Source organism: Podarcis vaucheri, assembly GCF_965113315.1.
Source record: "Podarcis vaucheri genome assembly, chromosome: 17".
NCBI classification, from domain to species: domain Eukaryota; kingdom Metazoa; phylum Chordata; class Lepidosauria; order Squamata; family Lacertidae; genus Podarcis; species Podarcis vaucheri.
The window spans coordinates 20,366,830-20,385,403 of NC_138755.1; the positions used below are offsets into that span (position 1 = coordinate 20,366,830).

The 18,574-nt window shown below is 45.6% G+C and overlaps 2 protein-coding genes and 1 long non-coding RNA gene across 4 annotated transcripts; 2 read left to right on the plus strand and 1 right to left on the minus strand.

Annotated features, from left to right (window-relative positions):
- The first annotated feature begins 2,832 nt into the window (after positions 1–2,832).
- On the plus strand, positions 2,833–7,857 carry NDUFB6 (NADH:ubiquinone oxidoreductase subunit B6). Its single transcript, XM_082205285.1, has 4 exons — positions 2,833–3,117; positions 5,369–5,461; positions 6,465–6,509; positions 7,700–7,857. The coding sequence occupies exons 1-4, from the start codon at positions 2,884–2,886 to the stop codon at positions 7,763–7,765; spliced, it is 438 nt and encodes a 145-aa protein (XP_082061411.1). The 5' UTR covers positions 2,833–2,883; the 3' UTR covers positions 7,766–7,857.
- An 862-nt stretch (positions 7,858–8,719) lies between these two features.
- On the minus strand, positions 8,720–12,022 carry LOC309522103. Its single transcript, XR_014214833.1, has 2 exons — positions 10,935–12,022; positions 8,720–10,125 (listed from the first exon to the last, which is right to left on the minus strand). It is a non-coding gene; the product is annotated as an uncharacterized lncRNA (long non-coding RNA).
- A 10-nt stretch (positions 12,023–12,032) lies between these two features.
- TOPORS (TOP1 binding arginine/serine rich protein, E3 ubiquitin ligase) lies at positions 12,033–17,956 on the plus strand. 2 transcript variants are annotated; one of them, XM_082204651.1, is made up of 2 exons: positions 12,033–12,276; positions 14,257–17,956. In XM_082204651.1, the coding sequence occupies exons 1-2, from the start codon at positions 12,202–12,204 to the stop codon at positions 17,212–17,214; spliced, it is 3,033 nt and encodes a 1,010-aa protein (XP_082060777.1). In that variant the 5' UTR covers positions 12,033–12,201; the 3' UTR covers positions 17,215–17,956. The 2 variants fall into 2 exon arrangements, with proteins under 2 accessions (XP_082060777.1, XP_082060778.1); XM_082204652.1 differs by lacking the exon at positions 12,033–12,276 and adding an exon at positions 12,401–12,502.
- Positions 17,957–18,574: the final 618 nt, after the last annotated feature.

The window sequence follows — 18,574 nt, forward strand, 5'->3', positions numbered from 1 at the left end:
GTCAAGAACTAGGCATCACCTCCATAGTTGGGATCAGAAGCATATGCCTAGACGCATGTGCAGCAGTCCTATAGGGCGAGAGAGTCTCACGACTGAGCTTTCCCCATGTCTTTAAAACTTTGTGTCAACTGTTGGGACAGCTTTGTAGTTTCCGTCTGGATCAGAACCTCTTGCATTGTCATGTACCTTGGAATTATGACATTGGGATCTTGTGCTTCTCACAGAGCCTGTGAAGCCTGTATAAAGATATACCGTATTTTTTGCTCCATAACACTCACTTTTTTCCTCCTAGAAAGTAAGGGGAAATGTCTGTGCGTGTTATGGAGCGAATGCCTACGGATGGCGGGGGGGGGGATCTGCTGCAGTCGTGAGCAGAGGATCCATGGTTCCCCTTCCTTCCCTCCTCCGTGGCTCGCTTTGAAACAGCAAAGCGGGAGAAAAGCCGCTGAGTGGGGAGGAGAGAGGGACAGAGAGCCTGCTTACTTTAAAGGAGCAAAGTGGGAGAGGAGAGGAGCCGCTTACACAAGTGTAAGCGGCTCCTGGCCGGTTGGCTTCTTTAAAGCAAGCAGGCTCTCTGTCCCTCTCTCCTCCCCACTCAGCTGGCTAAATAGCAGCAAAGTTTTTCAGCTCGCTAAGCTGGGGAGGTGGGAGAGAAACAGAGCCTGCTTGCTTTAAAGGAGCAAAGCGGGAGAAGAGAGGAGCCTTCTCCTCTTATACCCCTTGCCTGCATTATTAGCAGCATCCTTCTCCACACACCCCATGCGTGCTCCTTGTCCCTTGAGTGCTTTTCCTTCCCTCCCCACTTAAAATGTGGTTACAAAGCACAGATCCACACAGATCCTCAGGATTTTTGCATTGGGCTGCCCCAAACTCACCGTCAGATCACGTCTGTGGCCACAGCATGAACCACAAAAATCATACACCCACTGTTTCATTTAGAATATTTTTTTTCTTGTTTTCCTCCTCTAAAAACTATGTGTGTGTTATGGTCGGGTGCGTGTTATAGAGCGGAAAATACAGTATATCTTACTCTCAAGTAAGAGCTGCTGTCGTCGTGTTTTGCAATCCGAAACATCTGGAGAGCGCAGGGTTGGGAACAGACAGAGAAATTAACGGACATGTTTTTTTAAAACTTACCTTTTTAAGCAAAACATGGCCCCTTACTGGCGTACCCCAGTTAAAAACCATCATGAAAATACTGGTTGCAATTCAACAATATAATACAGTCATACCTCGGGTTACAGACACTTCAGGTTGTGCATTTTCGGGTTGCGCACCACGCCGAACCCGGAAATACCAGAACAGGTTACTTCCAGGTTTTGGAGCATGCACAGAAGCACTAAATCACACTTTGCGCATGCGCAGTAGCGCCGAATCACAACCCACGCGTGTGCAGACGCTGTGCTGTGGGTTGCGAACGTGCCTCCCGCACAGATCACGTTCGCAACCCGAGCATCCGCTGTACAGTAGTACCTCGGGTTAAGAACTTAATTTGTTCTGGAGGTCCGTTCTTAACCTTAAACTCTTCTTAACCGAAGGTACCACTTTAGCTAATGGGGGCCTCCCGCTGCCGCCGCACAATTTCTCTTCTCATCCTGAAGCAAAGTTCTTAACCCGAAGGAAATATTTCTGGGTTAGCGGACCGAGGTACCACTGTATGCAAAACTTGATGGTCGCAGGTACAAGAGCAATTGATGGTCGCAGGTATAAGAGCAATTGACTTTACATTGGCTCAATTAGGGTGCTATTTGCCTGCTGCTTTCTGCAACAACAACAAACTCATTTCAAAAAGGAAAAAAAAACCAGCCCTGTCCCACTGCATCTTTTAATAACATATCCTTACAGAGGGAAATAGTCTATAGCATTCTGAAGGGTCGCTACAACCTTTGGTTCTAATCGCCAATGTTTTATGGATTCCTCCTCTTTTTATTTTATTTCTTCTCTTTTATGATTTTATTGTCTAAATTATGCCAATAAAGGATGGATGGATGTTCTAATCCATTTATCAACAGGTCCCTATAGTTCAGCAAATCCAGCTCATTCCCACATTCTTAACAGCTCAAGCCCAACCATGCCTACTCGGAAGAAAGCCCTACTGAACACACATCAGTGAGGCTTGGTGATTTGATGCTAAACCAAAGCAAGTCTGGCTGCTGGTGATGCCATGAATTTGAATCTGATCAGGGCTTCTTGAAGAAGAAAGGTGGGGTGAAAATAAAATAAAAATATAAAAATATAAAATAAAAATATAAAATAATAACATAAAATAAAATAAAAAGGTGGGACGTAAATAAAATAGAAATTAATATACGATACAATACGGGTGGAGACCTCAGACATTCAAGTGAGGCTCTTTTACGTGATATACGGGAAAGCTCGGCTCTCTGCTCTGTTTTGATCCGCTTCTGCTGGATTCAAGATGCAGGCGCCGCCCCCCAGAGCCAGAAAAAGTGTAGAGCCATGCATAGCAGCGGAGCAGCCGCAGATTCCGGGGCAAAATGCTAACTTCCTACGCAAAGCAGGGAGCCGTTCTCCCTCCTGAAAAACCGGATAGAAAGACGTTACTGGGGTTTTCTTTTCACGCTTCCTGCGTTTTGGATTCTCAACAAAAATCACCTTTTTAATTTAAAAAAACCTCACATTGAAAAGTACTGGGAGGGGGAAAGGTGCCTACGAAGAACCCATCCCGCATCGCCGGAAGTATGAAACCGTGTGTCACTTTACCCTTTTTTCCTTCTTCCTATCTCTATGGGGTCCTGCGGCGGCGGCGGCGGCGCGCGAGGGTGACGCTACTTCCTGTCCCTCGGTCGCCGTGCTGCTGCTGCTGCTGCCCGCTGCCGGGCAAGGTCGCGCGGCGGGGCCGGGAGCGGAACGCGTGTGGAAATGGCTCCTCCGGGCTCGGAGCTGGGCCGCGGCGGCATCGTCCCTCAGGGGACGACGATGGGCTACACGGCCGACGAGAAGCTTCGCCTGGAGCAGCTGAGGGCGCTGCGGCGCCGCTGGCTGAAGGACCAAGAGCTGAGCCCCAGGGAGCCCGTCCTGCCCCCGAGGAAGCCCGGCCTGGTGGAAGGCTTCTGGGAGAGGTTCCTCAAGCCTGGCGGGCTCTGGAGGCAGCAGGTGAGCCGGGAAAGGGAGGGAGGCCCAAGGGAGAGCCTCTTTCCTCGCGGGTTTAGGTCAAGCATAGGCAAACTCGGACCTCCAGATGTTTTTGGGACTACAACTCCCATCATCCCTAGCTAACAGGACCAGTGGTCAGGGGTGATGGGAGTTGTAGTCGTCATCATCATCATCGTCGTCAAACCTTTCCTTGGCATCACATGCAAACATCCAAAACAAATCAATACAGAATTACTGCTTCCCCAGTGGCACTGTGGGTTAAACCACAGGGTTAAACCACAAAGCCTAGGACTTGCTGATCAGAAGGTTGGCAGTTCGAATCCCCGCGACGGGGTGAGCTCCCGTTGCTCGGTCCCAGCTCCTGCCAACTTAGCAGTTTGAAAGCACGTCAAAGTGCAAGTAGATAAATAGGCACCGCTCCAGCAGGAAGGTAAACGGCGTTTCCGTGCTTTGCTCTGGTTCGCCAGAAGCGGCTTAGTCCTGCTGGCCACATGACCCGGAAGCTGTACACCAGCTCCCTTGGCCAATAAAGCGAGATGAGCGCCGCAACCCCAGAGTCGGCCACGACTGGACCTAACGGTCAGGGCTCCCTTTACCTTTACAGTGGCACAAACATTTGCTCAAAGAAAGGAGGCAGGGCAGTCTATCGTCACATTTCTTGGTCTCCAGGGAGATCAGAGGTCTGCAGTGTATTTTGACGGCAAAGACCCAAATAGAGATATTTAGCCACTAACTTGGTGAGCTGCTGATCATTCCCCAGTAATAGAAAATGTATGACCTCTGACTCTGGTTTCCATTGGAGGATACAGAGTTGATCTAGAAATTGCTGGTGGAGATCAGCATATAGTTTACAATTGAGAACCATATGCGTGAGGGTTTCCACCAGGTGGTCTTCACATGGCTAAGTTCTTTCTCCTTCCACCCTGCCAGAGAACCTTCCCCAAAGGAGGTTTGATGGATTTAAATTAAACCTGGCCAGCGAAACTGTCCTCCTTTCTTGAGGGTTAATCAGAAATTCAAGAAATTGGATGTGAGGGCGATCTGGCTGCGACATCTGTCACCCCATTGATCGCCAGGGTTGATTCGAGTTGTAGTCCCAAAACATCTGGAGGGCCGAGTTTGCCTATGCCTGGTTTAGGTATTGGTTCATTGCAGCACCAGATTTACATATAAGCTAAACAAGCTGTAGTTTAGGGCTCCACTCTCTTGGGGGCCCCAAAAAAATCCAAAGAGGGGGAAAACTCGATGTACATTTCCAAAATATAAGATAGATAAATAAATAAAACCTACATACAGCTACAGTGGCAAATGACTTTAGATACCTATTAGGTCCATACATTACCGTATAGCATATATTCAACACAAAAAAACAAAAAAAACAGCAGCAATTTGTTATTGACAAAGGACAGCTGGACATATAAAGGGCCCCATTACCTTCAGTAGCTTAGGGCCTCATCAAACCTAAATCTGGCCCTGGTTCATTGGTCCATCGTTTGTTTGCCAATACATTTAGTGCACAGTGATTTATTCATTTAATCCGCCCTTGCCTTCCAAGGAGCTCCAGGCGGTGCACGTGGTTTCCATCCTCCCAACAAGCTATAGCTTAGGGCCCCACTCTTTTGGGGGGTCCCCAAAAAATTTAAAGGAAAAAAAGGCACTGGATGTACATTTCCAAAATATAAGATAAAAAAGTAAAATAAAACCTACATACAGCAACAGTGTTTTGTGTTGTGTGGGCTCCTATTTGTTATGTGCAAATGGCTTTAGATACCTATTAGGTCCATAAATTACCATATAGCATAAATTCAACACAAAAAACAGCAACAATTTGTTGTTGATAAAGGACAGCTGGACATATAAAGCTCCCCATTTTACCTTCAGTAGCTTAGGGCCTCATCAAACCTAAATCCAGCCCTGTGTTTACCTATTCGTTCATTTTACTCGTTTACTTGCCAGCTCACTTAGTGCGCAGTTATTTGTTTGTTTATTACATTTATAAGCCGCTTTTACCTTCCAAGGAACTTCTTGTAGCTGTGCTGGACAAGAAGGCGTGAGGTTACAACCCCAAGCCTTGCCAAAGTTTGTTCCTCTTATGACTAACCATGGTATATTGTGGCACTCAAAGTAGCCCAAAGTCTGGCGCGAATTAATCATAAACTATTTGTTTTAATTTTTATGAATGGAAAAATATTGTTTATATCAAAGTTCTTAAGATGTCAGGAACTAATAAGAAAAAACTGTTTATTTTTAGGTATTCAAAACCTACAAAGCTTCAAAGTTTCTTGTAGTTCGACTCCTTATTCCTTTTTGGCTTGCCCACTATTACACCAAGTATCACCTAGCGGTATGTATTTTGTAGCATTTTGTTAATACAGCTTTGGGACTTAGCAATGAGCATAGATTTATGGATGTACAATATATATAGGCACCTTTTCTGTGATGCTTTTCTCCACATCTCCAACCTGCCTTTTGCTGAAAATAATAGGTTGCTGTTTAGAAACAGTCGGCCAACTTCTTAAGCCCAGGAGGCTGGACTCCCTGTCTATGTGACATCATTTCCCTCCAGCAACATCTTGGCTGTAAAGTTTAACTCCTGTCCCCCAGGTTTAAGGAGTTGAAAGGTGCCCTTCCCTTTTGGGGAACAGGAGTTAGAACAACAGAACACTTTGTATCCAGTAGCCAAGGCCAAGTCGCTGCCTGAAACCTTCGAAATTTTTAGCATGATGAGCTTTGACACTTCTAGTTACTTATTGGCAGATGAAGCTCCATACAGGCTCTTCCCTTTTCTTGTCTGTTCTCCTCCCACCCAGCTTACTAAGATTGGCAAAGCTGACTTCACTGGCATTACATTCAGTAGGTTCTTAGGCACACAGTACAAGGGGGGATTGGTATATTGGAAAAATATATAGTCAAACTTTTTTGATTCTTTTGCCATTAAAAAATACCTTTGGCTGGCTAAAATTCCTCATATATACTGTTGCTTTTGAATTAGGCACTGTAGCTATACTTGCTATACTTTTAAGCTTCTTTCTGAAGGTGTTTTGCCTAGAAAAGGGCAGTGTAAATAGCTAAACAAGTACATGTAATTTTGTGCTAATGCCAAAGATCAGATTGCGTCTTCCTGTTCATGGGAGTGTGGCGTTCTATTGGGATGTGTGTGTTTTTCTCAGCTGTGGAGGACTTTGGCTCGCTTAAGAGGGCACAATGAGCTTTGGCATAGCAAAATAGTTGCAAGCTACAAGGGGCTGAAAAGCTATTGAGATGGGTCAGGGTATAACAAATGCCCAGAGAGCTTCCAGAATGGCGACTTCCCTTGGAATCCTCAAGATTGCTATTTTCATTCACAGCGTCGGCCATACGGAATAGTCGAGACGAAGCCCAAGATATACCCAGTGAGTAAAATTTTCTTTTATTCCTTTGGCAGTCTGCTGTATAAAGAATTAATAAAGCGACTACGCAGAGCAGGAGTGGAGAACCTCAGACCTGAGGGATCAATGAGGCCCTCTGGGTCTCTCCATCCAGTCCTGTGTTATGGCCTCTCAGGCCATATCCATCAGTGTTACTGCTCTGCGGTTTCAGGTGCTTATACCAGGCTGAAATATGTTCATGAACCGTGATGATCCCTTTGCTTGCTTTGGCGAAGGATCAGGAGAGGTATGTGTGTGTATAGAGAAACTTCTGGCTTTTGTGTGACAAAGGTATCCTACTGGACAAAGGCAAGTTGCTCTGCTCATTTTTTACTGGCCAGGTCTGATTTTGCCTCTGGCTACCCAACCTCCCACCCTGCCCTGCAGCTTCTGGAGGGCTGCCCATGACAGAATGGGACCACTGAGCTGACAATGGTTACCTACCCTTTGTATGCAGGGTAAGGTAAAGCACAAAACCAGTAGCACATATTAAAACTTTTACCTATAGGTCATGGAATTGTAGAGCTTGAAGGACCATGAATGAGGGTATTCTCATCCAACCACCTGCAACCTTTCGGCCCACATGTATAGGGCCCCTGAAAACAGTGTGTTTGTTGTTTCTGTGGGGCTGGTGTAAATACACAAGAGTCCTTCTCTGTTCCTGGTATGATTAATACAGTTCCAGAGTGAGCATTTTCACTCACAGAGAGCAGGTTTGGAGTATACTTATTTCTCTGCTCTAGGAAGACTTTGTTTTTTATGGTACAGGTAAATAGCAACTTATCGCGCATTTAACTTGTGCACATCCAGCTTTATGCACCTGGCAATTTAAAAAAATAAATAAGCAGGTGCCTGAGAAAAAAGACTTTGGCAATCCCACCCACCCTTGAACCCAATGGGTTTTGTCAATACACAATTTTGGGTTTAGGAGCTATCCCCGGGACACAACCCCATGTAAGTCAAGAGTTGCCTGTATAGCAAACTATACGTGGTTTTGAAAGAGTGAGTTTAGTAAATCAGTTATATAGTTGGAATTTCTGATTTGCAAGAAAATATTTCCAAAATGTACCAAAATAGGAACAAAATTGGTACTGAAGAAGGATGTGTATGTACTTCATTCGGTGTCTAAAACAACTGTGTTACAACAAAAATTCTGATTTCTTTTAACTTCTTAGGGTGACATAATTATGGAGACGGGGGAAGTCGTTCCCCCATTGGATATACCCAGCAGCCATCATTAAGAGGCTCAAGAACTTGGAAAACTACAGACATGTGTCTGTCTTCAGGATGTATCAAATTTAACAATAAAGATGACTTCCAGACTACTAGAAAAGACTACGGCTTTTCATTTTTGAAATAAACATATTATTTCTCTGACTTGCTGTTCAGAACAGTAATGGAACATCCCTGCACGGCACACAGCAGTGAACAATCTTATGAATTAATAGCATTTTCTGATAGCATGGACTGCCTACTCCAAAGAAAGGGATGGCATGTGATAATGTGCTCAGGGTCTCTCAGTGCAATTCTTGTAGGTGTTGCTATTGAATTCACTCATTATAATTCTGGATGCAGGCCAAGGAGAGATTGCAGCTTGGCTTGTATTGGGGGGTAGAGGGGGGGGGGAAGAGCGCAGGCTTCAACCATCAGTTAAAACTATTCAGGTCATGAAGTGTAATACACTAAACAGTTTAACCAGCATTTTAAAAGATGGCAGAATGAAGCCATTTGATACCTGAACAAAGCCAAACAGGAAAAGAAATTAAAGCTACACTTTATATTTACATATAAATTATGCTGCCATAAAAAATCAATAACCCTTTAAAATGACCTTATAAAGTATAGGATCTTTTATTACAAGAATTTGATAAGCATATACTTCTGCTTAATTGAGGGCAATGTAAACTATCGGGATGGGGAGGAGTAAGAATGTTTCTTCAAAATCGTGTATTGTCATTTGAGATTAGTCATTGAAAAATCGAGCTCTGGCTGGAATGCAGGACGTACTGTTCAGAAGTAGAGCAGCCCTTCATTTTGTTACTAGTCACCTTTCATCTCTTAATAGATTACTGATATTGCATTGTAAATATTAATGATTATATTGCTTTCAGATATTCCAACACTTCTGTGTCTGGGCTGTTAAAACAACTTATATATATGATCACTGTTTTATTGAAATAAATCCAGTAAAAAAATTTACAGCTGCATTGTTACCAATTTATTGCTTCAACAGTAGAATTCTATAATCTGTTTTGAACACGGAATTAAGGAGTGACCTCTCCACCTTAAAATAACGAGTTTGTCATTCAACCTACAATCCCTATATACATAAAGTTAGTGGAGTATTCTTAGGTGTGGCAAGTCTCTCTTTGTGCTTGGCTATCGGGGCCAATTGCCACATTGAGCCAAGTGGAAAGGAGAGATACAGTGGTGATCCTGAGGCTATGCACTCTCTTCTTACAGAAATTTCTCACAACAGACAGCAAGACCATGCTGAATGCTATCGCTGTCGAACAGAGATTAGTAAACAGTGATCAATTCTAAACTTCAGGTTGAAGATCAGACTGGTTGTGACGGAAAAGGAAGATCAGCTCAGTTTTGGGAGAAGGAGAACTTCTCAAAGGAGGGAGAAGAGATGCGAACTGATTTGGAATTTTATTTATTCTTGCATTTCTTCCATGTAGCTCAAGGTGGGAGACGGTTCACCTCTTTATTTCATCCTTACAACAGCTCCGGGACGTTATTTGTTCCTTTCGTTATTCACACATAAACCATCTCCAAGTGACTTAGAAAATTTAAAAGCACAAAGGATGGTATAAAATACGAAAGAAGAGCAATGCATACAATTAAACCTATAAAAGAAATGCAACAAAACTTCAGCCAATATGTTAGGCTGAGAAGATGGCCAAGTTTCACCCGTGTGCTTCATGACTGAGTGGGATTTGAACCTTTGTCTCCCAGATGGTAGTTTGACACTAAGCACTGCACACGCTGTTTCTCTTTTTAGGTTTCAGAAAGAGTAAAAGACATTAGGAAGCCTGAAAAAACTACTGAATTTCATTCATTTTCACTATACATGTGATAAATCAGGTTTGCTGATAAAATCTGTTCAGAAGTGATCCAGATATTTAAAACAGGCTCTTTTAGGATGCCGACTTAAAGCCTCATGCTTGAAGTGAAGTGTATCCGAATCAGTGAAATGGAAGGGATCTGAACTCAAAAAGTTGTATTCTTAGTTGATGTTAGCAGAGACAGGCATGTGAAAAGAGAACATTCTTTTTCATTGACTGAGAACATAAATTCCTTCCAGGTGTTTTCTTGCTTTAATCCTGATTTGAGAAGTTTCAGTTTTTTTATATATTTTTTTGTAAATCTTCTTGCTATCTTTGAATTCAGATTCTTTTCACAACTCATTCCAACCGCAATAAAACAACTGTGGATATCTTCACATTGCTGCATGGCTTGTAGGAATGTTTTGCTGCTGAATGACTCACAGATTCTGTGTTTCTGCAGGGTAGTCTTCCTTCAGCTGCCATTTGGCTGCTATTCGTGTTGCATAAATGACATATCCCCATGAAAGCAATACAATGGTGAGAAGAATCTGTTAAAGGCGGAATAAAATGGTGTTTATAGACATTTACATTTGACATGGGAGGCTTGTTTCCAAGCAGAATAAAATGGCTTTTCTTAAGCAGCCCTGTGCCATACATTTAAAGCAGCAAATGCATTAAACCACTTTAAATAGCCATGGCTTCTGCCAAAGGATGCTGGGAACTGTAGTTTGCTAAGGGTGCCAGGAGTCGTTAGAGAAACCCCTATACAGCGCATAGTGCTGCAATTCCCAGAGTTCCCTGGGAAGGGAGACTGTGAAACCACCACATTGTATTTCTGCAAGGGGAACAGGACTCCCCTAACAACTCTCTGCACCCTTGCACTACAATTCTCAGGATTCACTGGCCGCAGACAAAAAGTGCAGTGCAGCTGGGGCCAGTGCTCCAAATGAAAAGCTTACATTATAATTAGAGCCTGGTGCTGATAACGCCATGGTTGGAAGGTTCGATTCCCATATGGGACAGCTGTATATTCATTAATTCCAGTATTTCAGTGGGGTTGGACTAAATGATCCTCGGGGTCCTTTCCAATTCTTCAATTCTGTGAATTGCAGCATATGTGCCCTTGGCCTGCGTACCCAGGAAACGTGCATAGGATTGCAGCCCAGTAATGCAGGATCCTGCGCCTGTCTGCACAGCAACTTAGCCTCATTGAGTGCAGCGGTGGTGGACACGGGACAGGATCGCAGCCCAAACCGCCGCCTACCAAACTTCCCGTTGCCACGAAGGGCGTCAGGAGCCTGACTCCCTGCTTGCTACGGAAGAGGCCAAAAAGAAACGGGCGCAACGGGCGCCTTACCAGCGAGTATATCCACTCCAGCGTCCTCCGGCTGACTTGCGCCATTCTCGCGTTCCCTTCGACTCGCAACCCGCAGCGGAGTCTCGGGAAGTTGCGTGAACAGGAAAGGGAACCAGCGGCTGCGTCCCGGGGAGCCATTTTCCTTAAGGGAGCAAAGCTCTCAACCCGTCCTGTTGCTCGAGGGCAACCCTTTCCTCGGACCCCACGCGCGATCGGGACTCTCTCGCGCGCAGGAGAGGCGCCAACGGCTGCAAACCCGCCGAGAGTACCAGTCCCGGAGCTCAGCTCCTACCAAGCACGCCTGGCTCTGGGTTCGAGTTCTCCCTTCCCTGAAGAAGCATTCAGCATGCATATTGCTTTCAGGTCCCGCCCGGGTCCAGCGCGGCGCTCCTTCCCAGGCTAAACTGTGCATAGGATCGCAGCTTTAAAACGCTTGCGATCCAATTATTTGGAAGCAAGCTTTGTGGAGCTCCGGGGCTTGCTTCCAAGGAGAGATGCTCCGGGATGCTACGGTTCCTCCGCCGAAAGGGAGCCTCGCTTCCCCGCTCGCTTGTGGTACCCGGACCCACGGCGGGCGCCTTTGGGGAAACGGTTTCTATATAGGAAGGCTTTGATTCCCCACTCATCCTTTTTTTAAAAAAAAAAATAGTGCCAGGAAGGCTCGCTGATCTAGCTATCTAATTCAATATCTGTATGGCTTTAAAACCTGGGTCTCCCGCGGTGATTGAACTACAACTCCCATCATCCCTATGTAACAGGACCGGTAGCAAAGGATGATGGGAATTGTAGTCCAAAAAGAGGCGGTGTTTGGGAGACACTTTCTTGTAGACGATTATTACACACGGAAGCTTATATTTAGTTGATCTTTAAGGAATTATTTAAAAAGATTTTCCCTCTTTCATCTTGTTATTTATTATGGCTTATAGATAGATGGATATTAGAGAGAAGAGATCTGCAAGTGTGGGCTGGGAGTTGGACGGGAAAAAACAAAACTGGCCAGAAACCGACATTATAAGGCTGGGGGAGGGGGGCTTCACTTGATTGACAGCAAACGGCCACGACTGTGGCGTCACTGGGGGAAAGGGGTCTGGGGGAGGGGGTCTGTGGGGGGGGGGTGTGAGAGAGAGTGATATAAACCAACGCAGGGCTAATTTTAATAAGTTTTCCTGTTAACCCGGAAAGGGAAGAGGTTGCGTATCCGGGTCGGCCAGGGCCAGAGCCGTCCTGAGGAGCCGCCGCTGTCGCCCAACGGCCGCTTTCGACGCCGATGGGTGACCCGCGGGAGCTTCGCAGCCGAGCCTCCGGGGCCAACGGCCCCCGGCGCCAGAGATCGAAGGCTCAGGTGAGCGTTGGGCTGGGGGGGGGGGGGAGAGAGAGAGAAGGTCGGGTCGTCCGGGCATTCCGTTTCCGTTGCCCCCCCCCCACCTCCCTCTGCTGTTAACGGCACACGGCCACTCAGTCGTCCCGGCGCTCGCTCGCTTTTCTCGTCTCGCGCCTGCGCCTGGATGCTCCTTGGCTCCCCTGGGTCGCCGGTGTCAGTCTAAGGTTTACCTCCCCTTGGGAGTGTGGTAGGTGGTGGGGAGAAAGCGGGGGTTTGGTTAACATTATTGTATTTTAATGTTTTGGTGGAAGCCGCCCAGCCTGGCTGGGGAAACCCAACCAGTTGGGCGAAGGTATAAATAATAAATTGTTGTTATTGTCATTGTTATTGCTCGACTCAACACTGCTCTCCTTATTATGTACAGGAAATACAATGTACATGCCGTAAGGAAACCAGAAATATATATTACCAATAATATATATAACCAAGCACATAATATTATATTATATGGGGGGGGGGGAGGTTGCTCCAGCCGCTCTGGGTGCCTTGCTGAATATATATCAGTACATAATAAAACACTAAACCTTGAAATGCTTCCGTATACAAGGCTGCTTTCTAAACATTATGTAGTTACTCACCTGTCACCAATGTCACTATCATCATTATGTACAAGAAACACAATGTGGCTGTAAGGAAACCAATGATATATATAACCAATATATAACCAGTCATATAATATACAGTGGTGCCTCGCAAGACGAAAATAATTCGTTCCGCAAGTCGTTTTGTCTTGCGATGTTTTTCGTCTTGCGAAGCACGGTCCATCGCAACTGCGCCTCTTCAAGCGGCTTTAAGAAAAAAGCGCAAGACGTTTTCGTCTTGCGAAGCAAGCCCATAGGGAAATTCGTCTAGCGAAGCAACGCAAAACCGAAAAACCCTTTCGTCTAGCAAGTTTTTCGTCTTGCGGGGCACCACTGTATATTAGAGAGGGGGAGGAGTTGCCCCAGCCACTCTGGTTGGCTTTCAACAAATTAAGCACAGTAAAACCGAACATTAGAAGCCTCCCTATACAGGGTTGCCTTTCAGATGTCAGTTAGTTGTTTATTTCCTTGACATCTGATGGGAGGGCGTTCCAAAAAAATAAAACAAAATATTAATATTCTTAGCCAAAACCAGCAGCTTAAAAAGTAGCTGAACCTCATAGAGCTTCCACGCATCTGAATTGGTGTTTTAAGGAGGCTCCAGAAATAGTGCAGGGAAAGCAAAAGCACTGATGACTAGGCTTTTGGGAAGAAAGTGGGCAAATTGTAGGACCCTGTCAGAGCCCTCAAGCCTCCTTCCCAAAGTCAGGCACATCATTTACACAGCTTTGGGGAGGCAGCATGATGCTGAGAACTGACTGCCCAAAATGCCTTGAGGGCTGCATGTGTCCCTTAGGCTGTTCATTGTGCTAAGGGCTTTCATGTTGACCAAAGCACCAAACTTTGAAATGACAGCTGTCAGGGGCCACTCCTTTAACAGACACATTATTTAGATAATATTGATGCAGTGTTGTATCCCATGTTGTGATTAGACCCAGCTTCACTGCTGCCTCTTCTCTTCTTTGCGCTTTTTCTCCCTCTGTGCTTTGCCAGGACTGGTTATGGAGACATGGAATATGTTTCTTCTGCTGTCAGTATAGAAACTGTTTGGACTGGTAAAGCAGGGATGGCGTTCTCTGCTTCATCAGCCAAAAATAGCTTTCTGCAACTGTGGACTTAAGAGAACAGGTATGAGAGAATGGTGCATGGCCTAGGGATAATGATAGGGGACTGTTTCCAGGGCTGCAGGCCAGATTAAGCTCATGGAACAGAGGTTCCCCTTCTCTGTGGTTGGAGGTTCAGTTGGCTGACACTGTGTAATTTCACTTCCAGCTAACTCAACACTGATTTGGATCATTGATTTGGATCACAGATTGCGGAGTGCACGTGGATCATTGCCTCTCTTTTTTATTATTTGCAGAATGTGGCATCGGTGACAGAAGACTTCACGGTGGATCGCTGTTCACCCAAAGTTGGCACTAATAAGCTGCATCAGACAATGTCTTCAGATTCCTCACCAGACTCCAAGTGTCCGATCTGCCTGGACCAGTTTGAAAATGTGGCCTACTTGGACCATTGTTGGCATAAGTTCTGCTTTCGTTGCGTGCAGGAGTGGTCCAAAAACAAGGCCGAATGCCCGCTCTGCAAACAGCCTTTCCACTCCATTGTGCACAGCATGAGATCGGAAGATGACTTTAAGGTTTATACAGTCCGGCCTTCAGACACGGACTATTTCGCTAATCCTGACGGGAGGCGATTCCGTTACCGGACAACTGCAACAAGGGAGCGCCGTACATCAGCTTATCCCCGGAGAAGTTCCTCTTCTCGAACAACGGTGTCCCCTCCAGACAATGGGATTTTGTTTGAAGGGTTATCCAGCCAGACGACGAGGCAGAGAAATGCAGAAATGCAGCAAATGATCAGGCGTCTAGCTTCAAGGCGACAAGCCTGTTTAGAAGGCAGGTCCATGCGTCAGATTCAAGAACAGGAGATAATCAACTTCCGAAGAGCTCTGTACCGCTCTGGCACACGTGTCAGGAGCATTGAGGACGGAGGGCGCTATAGAGACATATCGGCTGAATTTTTCCGCAGGAATCCTGCCTGCCTCCATAGACTCGTTCCATGGCTAAAGCGTGAGCTCACAGTCCTGTTCGGCGCTCATGGGTCTCTGGTCAACATTGTGCAGCATATCATCATGAGTAATGTGACCAGATACGATCTGGAGAGCCAGGCATTTGCTGATGACTTAAAGCCTTTCTTACTTCATCGCACGGTGCACTTTCTGCACGAATTCATCAGCTTTGCCAGATGCCCCTTTAACATAGAGGCATACGATCAGCACGCAAATTATGATTGCCCTGCTCCATCCTACGAAGAAGGGAGCCGGTCTGATTCCTCCATTATTACAATCTCTCCAGATGAGGCAGATGCTCAAGAACCAGACCATAGTTCCTTTGCAGCTGGTATTGGTCAGGCACCATGGGATGATGAGACGCCTGGTCCATCATACTCCACTTCAGAGCAGGTTCGTGCTGCTGTATCTACTGCTTTGGACACTTCGGAAAGCTCTGATGGAGAACCCTCTGCTAACCCAGTTGAGTTGCAGGCTCAGTTACCGGCTATCGTGGAGATGAATGGTGACAGCTGCGATTCCTCTGACAACTGTGTTATTGTTGGCTACGTGAAGCCGTTAGCAGAGAGAACGCCCGAACTAGTGGAGCTGTCTTCCGACTCTGAGGAATCTGCTGGCGAAACAAGCAAAGATGTGAAGGCAGTGCAGCCCATCCAGTATCACAGTTTTAGTGACACTGATGCCAGTGGGTCCGCATCACCCTTCTCCATCGGGTCTGGAAATGGGAGCACCAGTTATAAAGCCAGTGTATCCCTATCCAATAAAAGGAAATCCAAAAGGAGTGAAAAGGAGGGCAGTAGTACAAACAGAGAACCAGCTACCCAACCTTGGCTACAAAGCTCCCCTACAAAAAGAGATGGTGACGATGACTACAGTTTATCCAAAAGGAGGAAATGTGAATCGCATTCACGTAGCAGAGAGCATCGTAGCCTGAAAAGCAAGAGGAAGCACCACAGTATGGAGAAACGGAAACGGAAAAGAGACAGTAGCAGACATAAGCATAGGAAGGACAAGAAGCGGTCAAGAACCCGGGACAAGAGTCTGTCTCGGAAAAGCCAAGCTCTTTCTGTGAGTAGTGAGAGCATTGAATCTAGAGATCTAAGCCGTTCTAGATCACACAGCAACGACAACAGCAAAAGCAGATCAAAGAGCAAAGACAGTGATTACTACGTAAGAGACAGTTACGTAAGAGACGCCAAGTACAAATGGGAGTGCACCATTTACAGCAGAAATTCAGCCCGAGATGGGTATGAATCATCTTACAGGAGAAGGATTCAGGCCAGAGCTCGGTATTCAAGGCAGTCTGCCAGCCCTGACTACAGAATGCAGTCCTTCTCTGAACGGATGGATACTCGAAACCCAAGAGGTGACAGAGAAAGCAGGTATTACTATTATGAGAGGCGCAGATCAAGAAGTTGCTCCAGCAGCAGGTCGAGGACTCCTCCCAGAGGGCCCGAGAGAGTGCGATCTGAGAAGCCCAGCGGGAAAAGGAAATATAAAACCCGTCACCTGGAGAGTGCCCACGCGGGAAGTGAGGAAGCCTCTTCGGCAAAAGATGCAAGCACCCTTGAAAAATACAAGGGCTTTGACAAAAAGAAAGAGAGCTTATCGGACAGACAGCCTGAGGCCGAGAGTCGGCAGAAGAGAAGGATGCAAATATCAAGGAGCCCAAGCGTGGAGATTATTTATGAAGGGAAAGCCACTGAAATGGCAAGGCATCATAAAAAGAAGAGGAAAAGAGAGAGGAAGCCACGCAAGAACCACATTGACCCTTCCCCGTTTTCTTCTCCGGTGGTAATAACAATTGACAGTGACAGTGATAAGGACACTGAGATCCAGGAGAACACAGAGTATGAAAGTAGCATTTCCTGGAGTCCTACAATCCCGCAAAATGAGAGAGAGGCAGAGTCTCCTTCATCGCTCTTGGAAGCCAGAGACTGTAATTATGACAGAGTTGATGAACTGGAAAGTGTGGACAAGGACAGCATTGTTACTTCAACTACTAGGACGGTGGTAGAAGATGTGACTTCAAATGGGGATGTACAGCCGCAAGGAGCAGCCAACGGACACACCCCTACTTTGACAGACTGTGGTACTTCATCTAGCATAGGAAATCAGCCTAGCAGTGTAGAAGCTGAATCTGCCAGCCTGTTGCCAACCACCAGAGCGCCTTTGCTGTTAAGGATCTCAAGGAAACTTATTATTGAACATTCATGTCAATTGGACTTGTCAGAGCAGAACGTATAACTCCTAAGACAGAACTGTTTTTGAACGAGGATGTTTCCTGCCCACCCCCCACCCCCAATCAGACTTTTCTTGAAAGTGACAAACCTTCTCATGGTTCCTGTGCTAAGAATTATGAAATCACTTATGCATAAAGAAGGTCTTGTCCTCCCATTTTTATACATAAGCCCAAGAAAGCCAAACACCACTAATCTCCAACCCCCTTCCCCCTCAGATTTTATGTTTCCTGTGTCACAAAATCATACTGTTCCTCTCCCTGCCCCCCCCCGGGCCATCCCTGTAATATAAACCCTCTGGTATCTCATAGCTTTTTAATATGTAACGTTAGGAAATAAATTCAGGTTTAATTTTGCTATGTCCTTGATCTGCTTAGATTGACTTTGCTTTGTGCCATTGATTCTCCACTTTAATGGATCACTTGCAGACCATATTCTTTTTGCTGCTACTGCCCTTCCCTTCCCTTCCCAGCTCCTCTCTTCCTGTGCTGCTTCATGCACTTTGGGTGGTACCCAACAAAGTCACACTCAACAGTAGACCCATTGAAATCAATTAACATTTCAGTGGCTTTACTCTGAATATGATTAACATTGGCTACCACCCTTTTGAAAGCAGTGGGCTGCTGGATCCAGACCTGAGGTACCCTACCCCACCAATAAAGATCCATGGTTGTTAAATAATCGTGATTCAGGCTGCCCTTTGAGCAAGTATTTCATAGGAGTTCCAATAAAGACGTTCCTGAAATCTATTATGTTTACCGTCTACATACTTGTTTGCTTTCCAGTTTGCGAAAGCTGACCACACATTGAATATTGCTAGATATTGGTTATCTTAAAAACAAAACTGCAGAATTTGTAGATCATCTAGCAGTGTCATTCCTCAATGATGGGAGACGAAGAAATAGTGATTTCCTGTTATTTAAGTGGACTGCCAGCCGAGGATGTAAGGGAAGAAGACATGGGAAGGTGAGAGCTCTGGTTTGGAACCAGCGAAAGGTCCTAAAAGGTTTCGTTGGCTATTCCCCATGAGCAGATCTTGCAAAGTGATGTTTGAGTTGACCACTGATGCTGCACAGAAAATGAGCTGTTTAGAATGAATAGTTAACTTCAGATGTGGGGAAATTGGGTTGGTCTATAAAAGAGAAATGAAATAGATTTTATACTAAAATACAGAAGAGTGATGTCTTCCTAATTTGCCAGTTTTTTTGGGGGGGGGGGGTTTGAGTGCTGAGCATTGCTCCTCTCAGAGGTTTTAAGCTTACATCTTCCTATAGACATAAAAATGTAAGTCTCTCATTGTGCAGCTCCTGCTGAAGGATTTGTAGTGCCACACCGCAGTCCTGGATTTGCACAAAGTCAAAGCGGAG